The following is a 20,505-nucleotide window of genomic DNA, read 5'->3' as shown; positions in this document are numbered from 1 at the left end:
GGACAGACAAGGACAGTTAACTTTGACTTTGCTTCTCTTCTCCTCTTAACATGTATTTGCACATACAAATATAAGGAAAGAGTTATCTCCTCTATTTTAGTGTATTGGATCATGTGAACCAGAGAATGAATGGCACGTGCTTGAGATGTGCCTATTGAGAATGAAACATTGCTTTGCCACTGGAATTATTATTGGACATCATAGACAAAAAATAAAATCTGTATTGTGTTTGAATCAGTTATGAAACAAAACATTGTTTCGGGTCATTGGATGGAAGACAAGCTGTAGAAAAGACAAGCAGACAACATTACTCCCCTTATGAAATGCATCCCATGTCTGGAATGCTGTTGCTAAGGCAGTGCCGACTTAGGTCAAATTCATAGTAATCCTTGACAAGCTTGTTTGTCTCATGATTTGTATGTATGCAGAACATTCAGTCTAAGGTGTCTTGCTGCTCAACAGAGATCATCAATGCACAGCTCTTATCTGGGTGTGCAGGTAAGCCAATGAGAGGCGAAGAAAGAAAAAAAGATTTGTTCACATCTATACCAACCATATAAAGTTGAAAATCTGGTGAAAAATGCTTCATTCATGAGGAGAAGTCAATACACTTCAAGATCTAGAAATTCCCTTGGCTCTGCTGCCCATGACACCCAGAGTTGGCCCCCTCAGCAGTGCTGTCTTTGCAGTAGAAGGAAATTACTGAGTTGAATTTTAGGCATGAATGCTAGTATAGGACAGGGTGGTCAGCTCTATCTCAGAGCCCAGAGTTACTGTAGCAATGGCTACAAGGCTGTTTCTTGACTGTGCAGATGGAATTCTCTCTGACTATTCTCTACCAGGGCATCCGGGTTGCCCTGTGGCACTCTACGTAGCTCGAGATGCTAGATCTTTGCCTGATGCTGTGTGGTGAACTGAGAGCAAAGAGTAACAATATGTCCTGAGGTGAAGTAAATGGTGGCCTCTATCAAGGGTGGGTGAAGAAGTAGGAATACTTGAATAATACCATGAAGGAAGCACAATTTAAGATAGCTATGGGAAGAATTGGAAATCATCTACAGATTTGCTAAATCATCTATGAACATAGGCAACCATGAAATGGTCTTGCTCCAGCAGACCAGGAAGTTGTTGGACTCCACATCTCATTCATCCAATATTTCACTATCTTATCCACAAAATTCCCTTCTATTTTCTAGCAACTGTTTCCCAGAAACCACTGGTTACAAGTACAACTCAAGTGAAATGACTCCTAGAATTGACTATGAAAAATGACACCTCATGGGATTATCTCAAAAGGAATAGGTGGGTTTTTTTCCCCGTCTCCTTAAAATGATCAAGAATCCAATCTCTGAAAGAGAAGGGAATAGGCTGTGAGGTATAACATCTGGGTCCCACTGCTAGCTGTTTGAAGATGGCCTTAGGAGAAGAATACTTACAAGAATAAACTGAAGAAAACACCGAGTTGATGCACAAGCCCCAACATCCGACCTCAACTCCTCTTTCATAGATGAGAAACTCTGTGGAGTTGTGTGCACCGTAGGGATCCCCATGGTATACGATCTGAAAGAGAGGTCCGGGTGATTGTGTAACTAGTGCAGTGTACTGGGCAGCCCTTCTCATGCTTCTCTACCCTTGAGGGAAGGGGTGCCTCCTAGGGCCTACGTTCAAGCAGACAGCACTAGACTCTCCTTTCATCCAGCATATCTCCATTAAGGACCTTCATCAAGCAAAGTATCTAATTTGTAGCAGGACATTTGGTTACTTTATGGGTTCCTTTTTCTACAACCCTCCCCACCCCTATCCACCCTTCCAATACCTGCCTCTATTCCAGTAGGAGAGAAAGAAGGAAGGCTAACAGGTACAGGGGGAATTGATATCTTTAGACGACTGCCTGCTGATTAGAATCGTTGGGTCCTTGGGGCAAGTTTGGTCTTCTCTATTGGGATATTCAGTTTCTTTTTCTCCTCTCTTTGTGCATGGCCACTTGACAAATCACAATAATGGGACCAGTAACCAGCAACCACCACTTCCAGCAGCAGCAGGCACAGCCCCTCTTGGGGCTCTAGCATTTACATACCCTTTCAAGAGTCCCCAGAATTCCAAACTTGCAGAAACTAACTGCAGCTGGCCAAAAAAAAAAAAAAAATCACACCCCTGCTAGAGCATGAGGCAAATCATAGTCAGCTGTTGTGGATAATCTAAAGCAGCTGCATATCCCACACCTGGGATTAAAACAAAAACACATTCCCATAACATTTCTGTGCTTTTGAAAGAAACCAAAATTCTCACTACATGCATCAAATATAAGTAACACTTCTCTGGAGTGATGTTAATGGTCCCCCTGTCAAGATAACACCTGGCCCTAGATGATTTAGTACCATTCTCTGGTACAACTAACAGACTTCCAACTCATTTCAGCACATGCCATTCCTGTTCCCACTTAGACTTCTTTCTTGCCCTGTCTTATCTCTAAAACTCACCCTGCAAGACCAGGCTGCATACCCCCTTTTAATGAAGCTTGCCACAGCTCTGCAGCTCAAAGCTACTCTTATGTATTTGTCCCATTGGATTAGGTTCATTTGTTGTATTTGATTGAGTGATGTTAGATCTCGCAGTGTTTCATTTTACAGGGTGTAGCAGCCTATGTCTAGAACTGTACCTGTAAACCAGTTTCCCGTGGGCACTCTTTGCTACACCTATTGCAAAGGGACAAGAGAAGCTCTGATGAGTGTGGGCATATACATTTGTTACCTGCCCCATGAAATCTGTGAAGAAGAGCATGTTTGACAGGAAGGCAGTCCATCCAATGAGGTGGCTGATGCAAAGGCAGCGATAATGGGAAGGCATGTTCACTAGTGCCCGAAGAAGTGACTTCATCGACATTGTCCTCTGACTCTGATAAAAGAACAAAGGTGCTCAGTGTAGGTACACGGCCATCAGCAGAGTCATACTACATCTCTGTCACTTGTCTATCATATGACATCCCACACTGGTTTCCACGGGACAAACTCACTGATAATGTGCTGTGTGAAATGAATGACTACTGAGTAGTCACAGGCCCATAAATAACTTTCATCATCTAAGGTTGAAGAGTTTTGGAATGGAGCTACACTAAGTCCAAGATACAAGAAATAGCTAGCACTCTGTCTTTAAATGGTGCCCCTATAAGAGGTCAAGGCTCACAGTTCTAAACAATCCCTTAGGTAATTATTATTCTTAGTGCATGGTAGGCTCATTCAAGAGATTGATGACCTCTTGTCTCTATGGAACCCAAGCTTGTGTTTTGTTAGATGTAGAGAGGAATCTGGAAAATACAATTAAGGTTACTAGGTCGTGGACCTTGAAGGAATTAAAAGGAAGGTTGCATGGTTAATACTAGTTGAATCACACAGTCCTTAGAAAGCATTCTTCCAGCTGAGCAACTTAAAGCTTGAGGGTTGCTGCCTTGGAAACAGAAGGAACCATGTGGAAAAGAAACTGAGAGTGGTCCTTCAAAGCTTAGAGCAGTTCCTGGACAATAATCCACAAGAAAACAGGAACTTCACTCTTTCACCACAAGGAACTGGACTTTGCCAGTGAACCTGAATGAGTTTGAAGACAGGTTCTGTCTAGCTGGATCCTGGATGAGAAAACAGCATTGTTGACATCATGATTGCAGTAATGTCAGACCCTGAGCCGAGAACCCACTGGAGCCCAACAACACTCCCGACCCCTAAAACTGTGTGACGATTGATGGATGTTATTTCTTTTTTTTTTTTTTTAATTTTAGGAATATGTTCAGTTTTTCTTTTTTTTTTCTTTTCTTTTTTTTTTTATTAACTTCTCCACATCCTCACCAGCATTTGCTGTCACCTGAGTTTTTGATCTTAGCCATTCTCACTGGTGCGAGGTGAAATCTCAGGGTTGTTTTGATTTGCATTTCCCTTATGACTAAAGATGTTGAACATTTCTTTAGGTGTTTCTCAGCCATTCAGCATTCCTCACCTGTGAATTCTTTGTTTAGCTCTGAGCCCCATTTTTTAATAGGTTATTTGTTTCCCTGCGGTCTAACTTCTTGAGTAATTTGTATATTTTGGATATAAGGCCTCTATCTGTTGTAGGATTGGTAAAGATCTTTTCCCAATCTGTTAGTTGCCGATTTGTCCTAACCACAGTGTCCTTTGCCTTACAGAAGCTTTGCAGTTTTATGAGATCCCATTTGTCGATTCTTGATCTTAGAGCATAAGCCATTGGTGTTTTGTTCAGGAAATTTTTTCCAGTGCCCATGTGTTCCAGATGCTTCCCTAGTTTTTCTTCTATTAGTTTGAGTGTGTCTGGTTTGATGTGGAGGTCCTTGATCCACTTGGACTTAAGCTTTGTACAGGGTGATAAGCATGGATCGATCTGCATTCTTCTACATGTTGCCCTCCAGTTGAACCAGCACCATTTGCTGGAAATGCTATCTTTTTTCCATTGGATGGTTTTGGCTCCTTTGTCAAAAATCAAGTGACCATAGGTGTGTGGGTTCATTTCTGGGTCTTCAATTCTGTTCCATTGGTCTATCTGCCTGTCTCTGTACCAATACCATGCAGTGTTTATCACTATTTCTCTGTAATACTGCTTGAGTTCAGGGATAGTGATTCCCCCTGAAGTCCTTTTATTGTTGAGGATAGTTTTAGCTATCCTGGGTTTTTTGTTATTCCAGATGAATTTGCAAATTGTTCTGTCTAACTCTTTGAAGAATTGGATTGGTATTTTGATGGGGATTGCATTGAATCTGTAGATCGCTTTTGGTAAAATGGCCATTTTTACTATATTAAGATGGATGTTATTTCAAGCTGCTTCATTTATAGTATTGTTTTAGGAAACTAACACAGATTGTTAACCAACTCCCTGTCCTTAGCTAAGTTAGGTACCCGCTCTCCAGTAACTTCCCCAGCTGTTGCCAATGTTGGACATTAAGTGAGCTTTGCATTGAGTTAAAACTGTGAAGAGTGTAAATTGACACACCTAAAAGATGAGTACTCATCCGCCAGATTCCTCACTTCAGATTCATACATTAACATCAGGGCTGCAAATCATCATCATCATCACCATCACCACCACCACCACCACCACCACCATCATCATCATCATCATTACTATTATTACTATTATTACTATTATTTGGTTTCAGTAAGCTTAAGAGAGCTAGAATTTTTTAAATATCCACAAAACTGAAAACAAAAATGTCTTTGGCATCTTGTCATCTAAGAAAATAAAGAAACATTGGAACATTAAGCAGTCAGTCTCCCAAAGGACAGTGAAAATATGAATGTCCACTGAGAGTGCTGATGGTTCCTTCTTCTCAGTGGTTTTAAAATTCTGAGTCTTGACATAAGGAAGTTGAGGCCTAATTAGTAGATTTATCAGACAGTATCCTGAGATTGCCTGTTTTCACTATAACAGCATATTGTTTTATAACTTACAGCTATCCAATTTTTTTCCTTTGATGAAGAAATCAGATTTAACAATTTTAGGTTCATCCCATAATTGACACTTTCAGTTTCATCGTCTTTGTTTCTGTTTTGAGACAGGATCTCATGTAGCTCAGGCTGGCCTTGAACTTGCCACATAGGCGAGGGTGAGAGGATGACCTTCTTGAACTCCCAGTCTTCTTACCTTCCCCTCTAGAGTTCTGGGATCACAGACGTGCACCATTGCACCTAGCTAACTTTACCCATCTTGCAGTATTTGGCCCACTGATGGCAAATATATTAATCTTCTTACACTTAATTAGTATCAAAATACATGCATTCTCTTCTCTTATAGTGAGGGAAGATGCCAATCTTCTGCATGTAGAATACAATACCTAAAATAAAAGGTGATTGTAACAACGGCGTGACATTACTTCTAGGAAAACGTAGATATTGTCCAGGGAATGGCAGCTGATTTTCTTGCTTCAAACTAAGTGCTTTCTCTGCATTTTATTTCTCCTTCCCACAAAACTGCATAATTGGGAAAGTAAACCTGGCAAGCACGAATTCTGCCTCGCTGCAAATATTAATGTATCCTTCTGCCTCCTACATGATTTTCAGCCTGCTTCATTGTTAACCTAATTTCTCTTCCCTTCTAAAAACAGAAAATTGAGCCTTCAAATTGAGCTTAGTATTTCCAGAAAAGATGGGAACTTAAATATTCAGTGTTTTAACTGAGAATGAAAATTCAGCTGGCACCTTACCCCTGACTCACAGTTCCCTGGGAGAAGCCCTTGCAATGGGTTCTAGCCCCTGAGAGCCAGTACACTGCACAGACAGTGCTGCACTGTCACAGCTGCTGGCCGAGAACGGATGGATTTGTGAGTGAACAAGGTTCAGGATCCTCGGGAGGAAGAAACACAAAGGTATTCGAAAACACAAACGCTGAGAAGGAAAACTCTTTGGCATGCAGGGTTAGGAGATGGGTTTTTATGGAATCCAGTTTGAACTCTAGAGTTCAGGTCTCTTCCCATTCAAAAGACTTCTCGCTCTCAACTGCGCAGGGCCTTCCGTTTGGAACTATGACTGTGAGGAAGTATAGTAACGTTGACCTTGGTTCTGATCCTGCCCTGGAGGCATCCCTAGATGCGCACGGAGAAGAGCCATACACTTAGCTCTGACCCCACGATGCCTTGCTCTGCTCCTTATTCTTAATCTGCTTCTTTTACAATATTTTTTCCTTCTTTTATAGCTTTGTATGCTTTAGTACATTTTTTCTTTACTTTTGAGACAGGGTACCCAGAACTGATACACAAACCTGGATGGACATGAACTCATGGAGATCCAGATTCCTCTGCCTCCAGTGTGCTGGGATTAAAGGCCTGGGACACCTGGCCTAGCTTGTCTCTTAGACCAGCCGACAGAAAGGATTCCAATTCTAAATCCTGTGTGACACATGTTGATATTGTTTTATTGTTTGCTTCATTTGTCTTTGTGTTGTTCAACTGGAAAATAGTTTGAGATGTGTTACAAATATGTATATATTGTGAAATGACTGCATAGGACTAACAGAAGTCACCTCTCTCTCTCCTCTTCCCTCTCTCCCCTCTCTTGGCCCCCACTCCCTCTCTCTCTCTCCCCCTCTCTCTAAAAAAAACATACAAACAAACAAAAATCAACACCAATATAAAAATAACAAAGCCCAGCAACATGAAGCAAAAAGTCCCTCCCCTTGCCCCATATACACAGACAAAAACCCCAGCCAGCACAACAGAAACCATGAAGCCCCTCATTTACTTGCTGGCTTCCTCTTGGATAGTAACAGCTCGCCAGAATAGAGTTTGCAAATTCACCCTCTGTTGATAGCTTCCTTTGCTGAACATGGATCCGTCAGTGCCATGCAAGCCCGTGTTTCTATCCTCCTTTGTACTGTGAGACAATGACAAGCATGTCATCCTCTCTACTCCTAGGTAAAGGTCACGCCTCCCCTGCTGGTTCCTTCTAGTCCTTCCACAGTTTGGGGCATATATTTAGGTCTGTGATTCATTCAAGCTGGTTTTTTATATGCTACGTCATGATCATCTAGCTCCATTCTTCCTTGTGTGCATACACACACTTTCCAGCCCTAGTCATTGAAGACTGTCTTTTTCTCCACTGGTTGTTTTTGCCAGATATCAAATCTGAGGATTAATCCTTGGTTGTTTATTCAGTTCCATTGATCCATGTGCTGGTTTTCATGCCTGTACCATTCTCTGTTGATTACATAGCTTTGTGGCAAAAATAAAATAAATTGCCCTGACTTTGTTATTTTTGTTCAAGCTTTGGATATCTGTGGTCTTCATGGCTTTAAAAAGATTTTTCTATTTCCATAAAAAACATTATTGAAATTTTGATAGAGATTGCATTGAATCTGTAGATTGCCTTGAGTGATATATTTAATAATGTTAATTCTCTCAATTTCCATTTAATTATGTGCTCAGTACCTCTGAAGTTTTTAATTATGAATATTGGCTAAACTTATTTTTAAGTATTTTTGCAGCTATTGTAAATTGATTTTAGTTTTAGATCGTATCTAACACTGGTTTGCTTTCCACTGCTCTGTTAAAGCACCACGAGCAAAAGTAACCTGGTGTGTCAGCTGGTTTTATATCAACCTGACATTGGCTATAGTCATCTGAGAGGAAGAAACCGCAATTGAGAAAATGCTTCTGTGGGATCCTGTTATCCTGTTGTAGGGCATTATCTTAAGTAGTGGTTTGTGCAGGAGAGCCCAGTCCACTGCGGGTGGTGCTATTCTTGGGCTTTAGGTTCTATAAACAGCAACAACAACAACAACAACAAAATAAATAAATAAATAAATAAATAAATAAATAAATAAATAAATAAAATAAAACAGAACAGAACAGAACAGAACAGAACAGAAAACAGGCTGAGCAAGACATGATGAGCAAGGCAGTAAGCTCTCCCACTGCCATGGCCTCTGCATCAGCTCCTGTCTCTAGGTTCCTGAGTTCTGACTTCCTTCAGTGATGGGCTATGCTATGGAAGTGCAAACCAGTAAACCCTCTCCTTCCCAGTTGCTTTTGGTCCTGGGGTTTCATCATAGCAATAGGAACCCTAACTAAGACACTTGGGGGAAATGGCTAATTTGGTTTACACCAGGTTCAGGCCAGTCACAGTCTGTCACAATGCAAAGGCAGGCAGCTCAGGCAGACAGGGTGAGGGTTGGGGGTGGTGAGGATCTGAAGCAGAGGCAATGGAATAAGGCCCTGCTGCCTTGTTCTCCTGCTTTCTCACACAACCCAGGTCCACCCGCTGGGGATGACACCACCCACAGTGGGCTAGGCCCTCCCCCATTAATCATGACTCCAGAAAATGCCCCTGCAGACTTCCTCACAGCCAGTCTGATAAAAGCATTTTCTCAGTTAGGTTCCGGCTTCCCAGAAGACCCTAGCTTGTGTGAAGTTGAGAAAAGACTAACCAGCACAATATGCTGTCAATGAACACGAATATACTGATTTTTTTTATATCCTCACTTTTACTTAATTTACATTTGGATCTGACAAACTTCGCATTGCCTTTTAAGAGTTTTATAAATATCATACTCCACTCTCAGCAAACAGAAGATGCAAGTTCTTTGTTTCCACTTGAACACTTTTTAGTTTCTTTGCCTTCACTGATTGCTCCGCTACGATGTCACACAGAACTGACAGATATCCTTAGCCCAAGTTTCTAGGAGGTTTTTCTTTTTTCTTTTTTCTTTTTTTCTTTTACAAAATTTATTTTTACATTTAATGTTGTTTTGCCTGCATCTATGTCTGTGTGAGGACGTCAGATCCCCTGGAACTGGAGTTACAAACAGAAGTAAGCTGCAGTGTGGGTACTGGGGATTGAACCGGGGTCCTCTGAAAGAGCAGCCATCCCTCCAGCCCCTACACAAAGAGTTTTTCATCATTAAAAGATGTTGAATTTTGTCTAATGCTATTCGCACATTTCTTCAGATAATCACATGGTGTTATCCCTTCGCTATTAATGTGCCGCAATTATTGACTTATACATCGTAAACAATTTCTGCATTCTAGGAGAAGATCTCCCTTGATCACGGTAAATAACCCTTTAAACTCGTTGCTGGTTTTGGTTTGCTAGTGTCCTGAAAGGATCTCTGCATCAGTGCTTATCAGGAAGGTTGGCTTGTGAGTCTCTCCTTGTTTTACCACCAGCGTCTGCCTTTGGTGTCAGCATAATTATGATTTTATAGACGTGTTTGGAAGTGTTCTCTCCTTTTGGATTTCTTTAAAAGACTTTGAAAAGTATTGGCATTAGTTATTTACATGCTTGGTAGACTTCAATAGAATTTTACTCAGCTGTAAACACAGCATGAGGTATTTTCACATTTCTTTTAATCTCTTCTGTGATCCATTGGATGCTTAGAAGAATGTTATTTAATGTCCGTGTATTTGTGAATAGTCTGAAGTTTCCTGTATTATCACTTCTAGTTCTCCACTGCTGTATTGGGAAGGCCCTCAGCATCATGATTTTTCTTTTATTCTTCTTTCATACTTTAGATCCTGGCTGCAGTTTCCCCTCCCTCCACTCTTCGCAGTCCTACCCTACTTCCTCTCTCCCCATGATCTACTCCTCTTGTATCTTGCTTGAGAGAAAGAGAGAGAGAGAGAGAGAGAGAGAGAGAGAGAGAGAGAGAGAGAGAGAGAGAGTCTCCCAGGGATGTCAACTGTATATGGCATATCAAGTTATAATAAGACTAGGAACAAACCCTCAAATCAAGGAAGGATAAGGCAAGCCAGTAGGCAGAAAAGGAACCCATGAGCCAACAAAAGAGTCAGAGACACCCCCACTCCCACTGTTAGGAGTCCCACAGGAACACCAATCACCAAGTTTACAACCATAGTTTATACGCAGAGAATCGAGCTCAGATCCATGCAGGCTTCGTGGTTGTTGCTTCAGTCTTTGTGATTCATTCCTAAGGAATATTCCCCAGAGTGTTCAGTGGAGGAAAATGTGTATTCCGATGCCATTAGGTCCATAGAGTGTAAAGTGCAGTTCAAATCCCACGTGTCCTTGCTGATCTTCTCTGGACAGTCTGTCCACCCCGGTGAGTCTTGCTTCAGTGCCTGTGATCTCTACTGTAGTGTAATCTGTCTCTTCAGATCTGTCAACCATGGGTGCTACTGCTGATGGGTGTTTATCTTTTGGCAAACTGATCCTTTTGTCACATGCTCTCCTAGTAAACCCTAGTTTTTATGAATTTAACTGAAAGCCTATTTTATATAAGCGTGGCCAAGGTAGAGTTTTTGCCCTTTTCCCCTATACACATTAAGGGAATTTTGGAGGTTTTTGTTGTCTTTACTCTATGGCATTGCTGTTACCCCCTTCTCTACCAGGAGCATTCTTCCCTAAATCTCCACTTCGAATCCTGACCATCATTCAAAGCACCAGGCTGGGGTGACTTTTCTTTTAAGTCCTAAAAGACTCTTTGCTTAAGATCAATTTCTCCTCTTTGCAAAACTGATCGTAAGTTTTGCTATGAGAATCGTTACCTTCATGGAAATGTGCTGTTTTGATCCCTTGCTGGTGGACACCGGATGAGTGACCACCTAAGTGCTGCCTGTAGATTTACCACCCATTCTTGACAATGGCTAGGCAAGACGTAAGGTACCAGTACCCGCTCTTCTCAAGAGACTTGGACTTACCAAGGGCCAGTTTGGTTGGAAAAATCTTCTGAGCTGGCTGAAGCTCTTAGCACTGTGGTGCAGAAGAGAGACAGAGGTGTCCCACTCTGTCTCCAAACCTTCCTTCCCCAGGTGTTTGACCTTTATCTTGATAGGAAGACACTATTTTCTGCTTCCTCTTCTCCCTTTGTCTTTCATGCTGCTTTACCCAGTGAATCTCCTGAATTTGTAATTCTACCCAACACACCTGCTGTCTAGAAAATCCGCAGTGGAAACATTGCTGTTATAGCATCTTCTATTCTGTTCCTCGTTGTGATGGTATAAATGGCTCATGCCCACTTATAATTTGCCAGGCAAAGGGACTAGCTTATAGATTACTAGGAATAGGATCTGGTCTTTAGTCAATGCAATGATCTCAGTATTCAGATACTCAGCATCCAGAGTATCCAGTTTGTTAAATGAATAATAATTCATTTATATTAATAGCATGCAAATAAGCTTATATACTTAATATAAAGTCTAAAAATCACCTTTCTTTATATTATTTGTAAAATCCAATAATTCTGGCAAATCCCTAAGCCAGCAGCAGAAGCTGACCTTGGGAAAGCTGTGAAATACAGGACTGTTTATAGGACTTTAGAGAGTAGATAACACTCCCTGTTTGTGTTTAGAGCACTCAGCATTCTCACAGACTCAAAAGAACACATTACTATCCAGTGCGAACCATACTGAGTGAGTTACATTGAAGTGCATGCTATCCCTTGCTGGTGGATTAAATTACTTTCTCATTCTACAGAAACATAAATGTCCAAGGTCATACATTTAAAAGGGTAGTAGTACCAGGATTTGACACATCTCTAAATCTTTAGGCTGCTCTAAAGCCACCCTGTCAGTTATTTGTTGAGTGAATAATGCAGGTCAGTCAAGTACAAGATCTCTATGTGGACCCTTTGTACTAAACCTCAAGAAATGGATATGGAAGGGTAGCTAACAGGAAAGTGTGCTTACTGGATCAATGTGGTTTAATCTGTCTTTTTATTACAATGGAAAGGCTCTACACTTGTGCCTTGGAAGCATTTCTGGTCCCATGTGGCTTTGGGCTTTCAAAATATGGCTAATGAAACTAATGGAACCTTAATTTTATTTCATTTTAATTAACTTCATTTAAGCAGTTATGCAGGGTTAATGGCTTCTATATCGGTCAATATAATTCTAATTCTAATCTCTTCGCTGACCCTTTCCTCTGAACCTTGATCCTTTTTTTCTGGCAGGTGTTTTTGTTATTGTTGTTCTTATTTTGTTTTGTTTTGTTTCAAGTTGAAGCTAATGAACCTTTAAAATGGATTGACAGAATTATCCAACCAAGTCATGTTATCCAAATTCATGCGTCTACTCCAGTCATTAACTCAATGGCATTGTTGTTTGAAGGAACAAAGTTGTAGAGTATAATTCTTATCTAAGAGACCATTTTCTGTGACTGGAGGGTTCTCCCCTGGTCTAACTGTTACAGTTGACATTACCTTCCCCACTTTGATGCTTTGAAAGGAATAAGAGGAGAGAGAACACCTGAAGTACAAGATTCTCATTCCAACAGCTAACGATTAATGGAGGTTTTAAATGTTCAAATAGACTTCATAAAACTTTATATCAGACAAGCAAATACGACACTTTTTCACAAAGAAAAGAGTGACTAAGCAAGAACACTTCCCTCGTGTGGAGGAGAAGAAAAGAGAATTTGCATCTTTACCTGTCCAGAAGGCTTCTTGTTTTTCCCTCCCTGCACTGGCAGTCCTGTGTCTGCATCTCCATTTTTAACCTTCTCAATGGAACCATATCGGGGCATCCCATCTGCTGACAGTGACGAGCCCTGAGGGTCTGGCTGTAAGGGAGGGTCTGTTGCATCATCTCTGAGTGGGTCTTCAGGGATACTGCACAGGTGCGTGATGAAGCACAAGGTGAGAACCAGGGCAGAGAAGAAGAACATGACCTGGAATTCAGTGCCCAGCAGTTTTCCCAGCTCTAGATGCATCCAGTCTATGGCACCCAAAAGGTAACCAAGAGCACCTCCAAAACCTAGAAAGCAAGAGAGAGAGAGGGAGAGGAAGGGAGGGAAAGAGGAGGGAAGAAGGGAGGAAGAGAGAGAGAGAGAGAGAGAGAGAGAGAGAGAGATTAGCATATTCAATAGACATGTTTGTTTCCCAGCATGCACAGGCCTTCCCCTTCTGTAGAAAAGCTTTCTGTAGAGACCAGAGACTGACTGGTAATGACAAGACTCAACATGGCAAGAGGCTAAGGCAGTGTGAGTTCAAGTCCCAGCTCTAATATTTATTTGCTGTGACCTTATTCCTGTGTGCCTATTATAGGGTAATGACATACAAGTAACCTACCAAGATGGTCATGATCTGGAAATGAAAACTGTTCAGGACAGCAGTGAACGCACAACACGTTGACACACCCTTGGAGATACCGTGGCCTTCCCAACCGGCATCTTCTATACTACTTAAAAACAACAAACAAACAAACTAACAAAAGCCTCAAATTCTTGACCCAAATGAGTCCATAAAAATCACTTTCTGGCAGCAATAAAAATTTTTATTATCATCTTTCCACCGTCAAGCTCCACGAGAAGACAAACTAGCTTGGGAAGGTCAAAGAACCTTGACATTTCTCTTCATCCCTACGGAAGTTCTAGATTCTTACAGTTAAGGAAGCCGTGCTGAATGGATTGACAGCCACTGAGGTGTGGATGTGGTTTTATATCAGAGAGATCATAGCAAACGTGGCATCGTTGGCTATGATGTTCGAAGATCAATGTTTAACTTCCAATTTGAGTTCTTATCTGGACGTACTTGGACCATGTGTAATGAGACTGCTATGTGAACAAAACTAGCTGTTAAAAAAAAAAAAGAAGAACCCACTTCATTAAGAACTAGTCCAGCTTCCAAGGCTTCGAGGTTCCAAAGGTATTGCTTGTAGATTCAGTAGAATGTTTTTTTTTTAATTTAGAGAATACTTTATTAGTTTTTGTAATCAAACCCACGTATATAAGACCTTACATATTTAATACAGTGTGTTACCCCTGTACAAATGGAAAAAACTTAAGTTCAACATTTCTAGACCAATATGGCTGTTAATTTCTGTACCGTGCCAACTCAACACAGTAAACGGGGATACTTTTTTCCAAAGTTGACAGCACAGGTAAAGTTTCAAAAAATTCAAATTATATATCTGTATATATACATTTATATTTATATAAAAAGACCAATAATAGCAGTGTGTTATGCATCAACAGCAGCAACAGCTTTTCCAGGTTCTGCAGTCATCTGAACAAAACTGTAGAGACATCCAGCATACTCCATTAAAAAAAAAAAAGTAAAAAAACAAAACCGGAGAAAACAGCACAGTTCTGTTACTCTTGTGGTACCTGGCACCATTTTTTTTTAAAATTAGCTTCTCAATCATCATCTGGAAAGAAAACATTCTGAGCAACATCATTAAAAACAGCTCTGATAAAGCACGGTCACTACTACGTACCATAAAGCAGGTACAAGCTATTTTACATCCACAGAGGTATGATACAGTACTGTCCTACATCTATAATACTAGAGGATACAATTTAAAAGGCATTATTTGAGACTTGATTCTACTTTTCCAGCAGAGGGCCCAAAGGATGGTGTGACACAGCTTTGTAAAGAAACATACTCTAGACAGGATTTCCTTTCACTAGTGGCACAGTTCTAAGGATTCATTCTCTCCATGAGTGTCAGCTAAAACCGTTATTAAAAAAATGAAATATCCCTAGAACAAAACCGTATAACCACCGGATTCACATGAAGATGACCTAGTGGAGACAAGCTGGACCTCACCTTACCAACAAGCTATCAAATCTGTTATGTTTAAACAGTGAGACCGCCAAGGAAGGAGATGCCAAGTGGTGCTTCAAAGCTTCGGACCACAATCAAACACAGCATCCTTTTCAACAGAAGCAGAAGCTCATCTGAATATGCTCATGAATGCTGACATCAACATTTAATCATCTCCTTACTCATCCAGGAAGAGGGGGAGATCAGTTACTACTGTACTTTATTGTGTTCAACCAAATCACCATGTTACAAAAATAGCAAGCTGCCATAATAAAAAATAATGCCCCTCTATCCAGCACCAGATAGCATCATTTTACTTTCAAGCCTAGAAATTGCACACTTGTATATAAACCAATCGAAGATGAGGATTGAGAGTTCATCTTGGTGGATTTTTCCTTTGATGAATATGAAGTGTCCTTCCTTATCTTTTTTGATGACTTTTAGTTGAAAATTGATTTTATTTGATATTAGAATGGCTACTCCAGCTTGCTTCTTCTGACCATTTGCTTGGAAAGTTGTTTTCCAGCCTTTCACTCTGAGGTAGTGTCTGTCTTTGTCTCTGAGGTGTGTTTCCTGTAGGCAGCAGAATGCAGGGTCCTCATTGCGTATCCAGTTTGTTAATCTATGTCTTTTTATTGGGGAGTTGAGGCCATTGATGTTGAGAGATATTAAGGAATAGTTTTTATTGCTTCCTGTTATATTCATATTTGGATGTGAGGTTATGTTTGTGTGCTTTCATTCTCTTTGTTTTGTTGCCAAGACGATTAGTTTCTTGCTTCTTCTAGGGTATAGCTTCCCTCCTTATGTTGGGCTTTACCCTTTATTATCCTTTGTAGGGCTGGATTTGTAGAAAGATATTGTGTAAATTTGGTTTTGTCATGGAATATCTTGGTTTCTCCATCTATGTTAATTGAGAGTTTTGCAGGATACAGTAACCTGGGCTGGCAATTGTGTTCTCTTAGGGTCTGTATGACATCTGTCCAGGATCTTCTGGCCTTCATAGTTTCTGGCGAAAAGTCTGGTGTGATTCTGATAGGTCTGCCTTTATATGTTACTTGACCTTTTTCCCTTACTGCTTTTAATATTCTTTCTTTATTTTGTGCGTTTGGTGTTTTGACAATTATGTGACGGGAGGTGTTTCTTTTCTGGTCCAATCTATTTGGAGTTCTGTAGGCTTCTTGTATGCCTATGGGTATCTCTTTTTTTAGGTTAGGGAAGTTTTCTTCTATGATTTTGTTGAAGATATTTACTGGTCCTTTGAGCTGGGAGTCTTCACTCTCTTCTATACCTATTATCCTTAGGTTTGATCTTCTCATTGAGTCCTGGATTTCCTGTATGTTTTGGACCAGTAGCTTTTTCCGCTTTACATTATCTTTGACAGTTGAGTCAATGATTTCTATGGAATCTTCTGCTCCTGAGATTCTCTCTTCCATCTCTTGTATTCTGTTGGTGAAGCTTGTATCTACAGCTCCTTGTCTTTTCTTTTGATTTTCTATGTCCAGGGTTGTTTCCATGTGTTCTTTCTTGATTGCTTCTATTTCCATTTTTAATTCCTTCAACTGTTTGATTGTGTTTTCCTGGAATTCTTTCAGGGATTTTTGCGATTCCTCTCTGTAGGCTTCTACTTGTTCTCTAAGGGAGTTCTTTATGTCTTTCTTGAAGTCCTCCAGCATCATGATCAAATATGATTTTGAAACTAGATCTTGCTTTTCTGGTGTGTTTGGATATTCCGTGTTTGCTTTGGTGGGAGAATTGGGCTCCGATGATGCCATGTAGTCTTGGTTTCTGTTGCTTGGGTTCCTGCGCTTGCCTCTCGCCATCAGATTATCTCTAGTGTTACTTTGTTCTGCTATTTCTGACCGTGGCTAGACTGTCCTATAAGCCTGTGTGTCAGGAGTGCTGTAGACCTCTTTTCCTCTTTTTCAGTCAGTTATGGGGACAGAGTGTTCTGCTTTCGGGCGTGTAGTTTTTCCTCTCTACAGGTCTTCAGCTGTTCCTGTGGGCCTGTGTCTTGAGTTCACCAGGCAGGTTCCTTGCAGGGGAAAAGTTGGTCCTACCTGTGGTTCCAAGGCTCAAGTTTGCTCGTGGGGTACTGCCTAAGTCCTCTCCGCGGCGGCAGCAACCGGGAAGATCTGCGCCGCTCTTTCCGGGAGCCTCCGTGCACCAGGGTTCCAGATGACGTTTGGTGTTTTCCTCTGGCGTCTGGATGTGCACAGAGTGCAGTCTCTTCTGGTTTCCCAGGCGTGTCCGCCTCTCTGAAGGTTCAGCTCTCCCTCCCACGGGATTTGGGTGCAGAGAACTGTTTATCCGGTCTGTTTCCTTCAGGTTCCGGCGGTGTCTCAGGCGCAGGGGTCCTGCTGCTCCTGGGCCCTCCCCTACGGGAACCCAGAGGCCTTATACAGTTGCCTCTTGGGCCAGGGATGTGGGCAGGGGTGGGCAGTGTTGGTGGTCTCCTCCGCTCTGCAGCCTCAGGAGTGCCCACCTGATCAGGCGGTGAGGTCTCTCTCCCACGGGGTTTGGGAGCAGAGAGCTGCTGCGGGCCGGGATCCTCGGGTCAGAACAGAATGTTTTAAGAACATGGCTGTGCATGAGTGAGAGTGTTCATGGTGAATGTGCGTGTGTTAGTTAACCACTTCGGCAGTGATGGCCCGAAGTCTTGGCAGACTTTCTTGGGGCTGGAAAGTGAGAGGTTAAAGTACATCTCCCTCCTCTCAAGGGACTTCAGAAATGTAACTCTAGAAGCCCCCCACCCACCCACCCATGAGGCAGTAAGACTTCCATGAAGGAATGACTGGGCAATGAATCCGGACAGATGAATTTGTCCTGTGTCTGACTCGTTTCTGCTTGTGACACACTGCCATGGTCAGTCCTCAAGACAGTGCTTTGAGGAAGTATGCAAATTATTCACAGTGGCTACAACCTATGGAGTTGTCACTGGCACTGAATACATCAGTGCATGAACGAATGCAGGTACCACTGCTCATGGGAGAGATTCAGGATGCAGTTCCTGAGAGCTTCTCTCTCTCTCTCTCTCTCTCTCTCTCTCTCTCTCTCTCTCTCTCTCTCTCTCCTTCCTCCCCCCCCCCAAGATCAACACAGAATTTCATTTAGTGTTTCTGTTTAAAAGCACTTTTACTATAGTCCATTGATACCTCAGCCTCCTTGGACTTAGAAACATCAGACAACATTTCATCACGCCACTCAAGGCCATTTCAGTTTCCTTTACGATAGGATCTCTAGCCTTGAAATGGTGATCCTCCTGCCTCTTCCTCTTCAGCGATAAAATGATAAAAATGATAGTCCTAAATAAATAAAAATGATAGTCCTAAAAAGTCACACTTGCCTATTTTGGGGTCAATTTAGGCAACAAACTCTCTAATATGGGGCACAAAACTGTGAAGTACATGGCACAAGATAATCGTTAAAAACTCCCTACTATATGAGAAGCAAAATAAGGAGGATGAATGTAATGTCTCCTTGTTTAAAGACACCTCTCCTACAATATTCTATTTATTAGCCTGGGAACTCAGCTGGCAATGTGAAAATTAGGTGACTGAAGTATTCTTCCATTCTATAAAGGTCCTCGATGTAGATATTGGTATTACAGATGACATTCTGGAGTGGACAAACGTGTGAATGGACTCCAACAATCATAGGCACTGAGTGTGTTTTATCTTTCTGCTGGGATGCAGGGAAGGACAGGTATAGAGAGCTTGAAGCTCCGAGCTGATCTCCCACCATCCCTGTGTGTGAATAAGAAAAGCAGATGGCCTGGAGGAAGCTGAGGATTCGTGGTCTGAGGGAGCCTTGTAAATAGAAAGAAAGATGATCGGTGCTGACTGTTCACCCTCACCACTAAGGCATGGCAGGACAGTGAGCAGCCTAGCAAATGCCATTGTGGGTGGTTGTCACTCAACCTACATATTTTCCCTCCCAAACCTTTGGTCTCTATACCACTAAAGCTTGGACGCAGCCCCTGAGGGGGAAGGGGGCATTCCAATCTGATTGAGGCCAAGTTCCCCATGCTGTGGAAACCTCCTTAACATAGAAGCAATTAGACTAAGCTTCTGACTTTGCAGATTCACAGCTGTTTTAGACACAAAATGTCATCCAGAGTTGTCCTATGCTGGGTGCTTCCTGTGCTGCAAGCTAGAAAGTGTACACTAAACCAGGGTCAAAATCATATTGTTCTTACTTAGCCAAATACATGTAGTATTTGGACAAGTGCCTTTGTCCAACAGTACAGATGCCCTCAGATGGGATGTTCTATTCCTGACAGATGTCTCTAGTCTGTGCTAACATGCCTAATCCACTAGTGGTTCCCACAGAAACACCTACTATAAGCATCTCATTGTTTTTATAAAAATGAGTTTCTCAATTTAAGCACAGAAAGTGGCTCACTAACCTAGGTGAGAAACTCCCCGTTTTCTGACAGGACTCATAAAACCTGACTCCGGTTTCTTCTCTTGATTCAGGATTAGAGATGAGTGCATTTCAGGCTCATTAATTGGTCTGGTTCCTAAACCATAGTTCAAGTCTACATAAGGTGAATAACGCTCTTGCGCCTCCTAGTGGCCACAATACCTGGTCGGTGCATTTGGAAACATTTCCCTCCGTCTCCAGGAAATCCACCCCAAATAAATAGTTTGTCCAGATTCCTTCTGCTGAACTTTTACAGAACTCAGGTTCCTGGGGGCTCACCTTTAACAAGAATCTGAACTGGGACAGACACCACATCTTCAGTCAACTGTTGTCTTGTTGATTGTTACTCCTCCTTTACGTCCTGTAGGGTGGCCTTGGGTTAGCTGCTTTACCTCCCAGCAATACAACGTAAGCAATGTGAAAACAGAAGATGTGAAGATAGCATATCCGTCACATCATATCCCTCCCACATTTATGCTCCAAGCAGTGGCTCAGAGCAATGAAAAGGAAAGATATTCTTGCCAGTAGAGATGAGGAAGCAGACAAAAAATTGAATAAACAATACAGGCGTGTGTGTGTGTGTGTGTGTGTGTGTGTGTGTGTGTGTGTGTGTGTAGCCCAGGCTCTGAGGTCAGAACAAGAAGGCTGAGGAAGTTGGTACCCAGACTTCCAATACAGAAGAAAGTATAGAAAAGCTCTCTCCTGGGGTCACTGGAACCAGTAACAGTGACAAGCATAGAAAGGTAAGCCAAAACAACGAGCTCATAGAAATATAGGAGGGAAGGAGGGAAGCTTGGCAGTAGGCAACACAGCACAGTTAGATGCAAAGAACCAAGTCTAATAGTCTATGGAACTCCAGCTACCAACATTCCAAGGTTTTGTGTGACCTCGAGTAAGCAGAGGAGAGTTTGAAGGGTCTCCACACATGGAAGCCGTGATGGGTGAGACGGGGAATGCTAATGGGCCTGACTGATCACTGTACACGGTACACATTCACTGAAGGCTTCGTCACACCGAACCCTGTAAGGACGGATGGTACATGTTGACTTAGAAACTAAAATAGTTTAAGTGAAGTGGGGGGTGTTCTTGCTTTCT

At 41.8% G+C, this 20,505-nt stretch overlaps 1 protein-coding gene across 1 annotated transcript in view; it reads right to left on the bottom strand.

The window, feature by feature from the left end:
• Slc45a2 (solute carrier family 45, member 2) overlaps positions 1–20,505 on the bottom strand; it is a 32,610-nt gene that overhangs the window by 5,354 nt on the left and 6,751 nt on the right. Inside the window, exons 3-5 of the mRNA NM_001107653.1 lie at positions 12,873–13,198; positions 2,752–2,895; positions 1,437–1,560 (exon numbers count right to left, since the gene is read on the bottom strand). Of these exons, the coding sequence (NP_001101123.1) occupies positions 1,437–1,560; positions 2,752–2,895; positions 12,873–13,198 (594 nt within the window). The remainder of the gene's footprint in view (positions 1–1,436; positions 1,561–2,751; positions 2,896–12,872; positions 13,199–20,505) is intronic.

Source organism: Rattus norvegicus, chromosome 2 (assembly GCF_036323735.1).
Source record: "Rattus norvegicus strain BN/NHsdMcwi chromosome 2, GRCr8, whole genome shotgun sequence".
In the NCBI taxonomy this organism is placed as follows: domain Eukaryota; kingdom Metazoa; phylum Chordata; class Mammalia; order Rodentia; family Muridae; genus Rattus; species Rattus norvegicus.
Note: the sequence above shows the minus strand (reverse complement) of the source record. Positions and strands in the feature narration are given on the sequence as shown.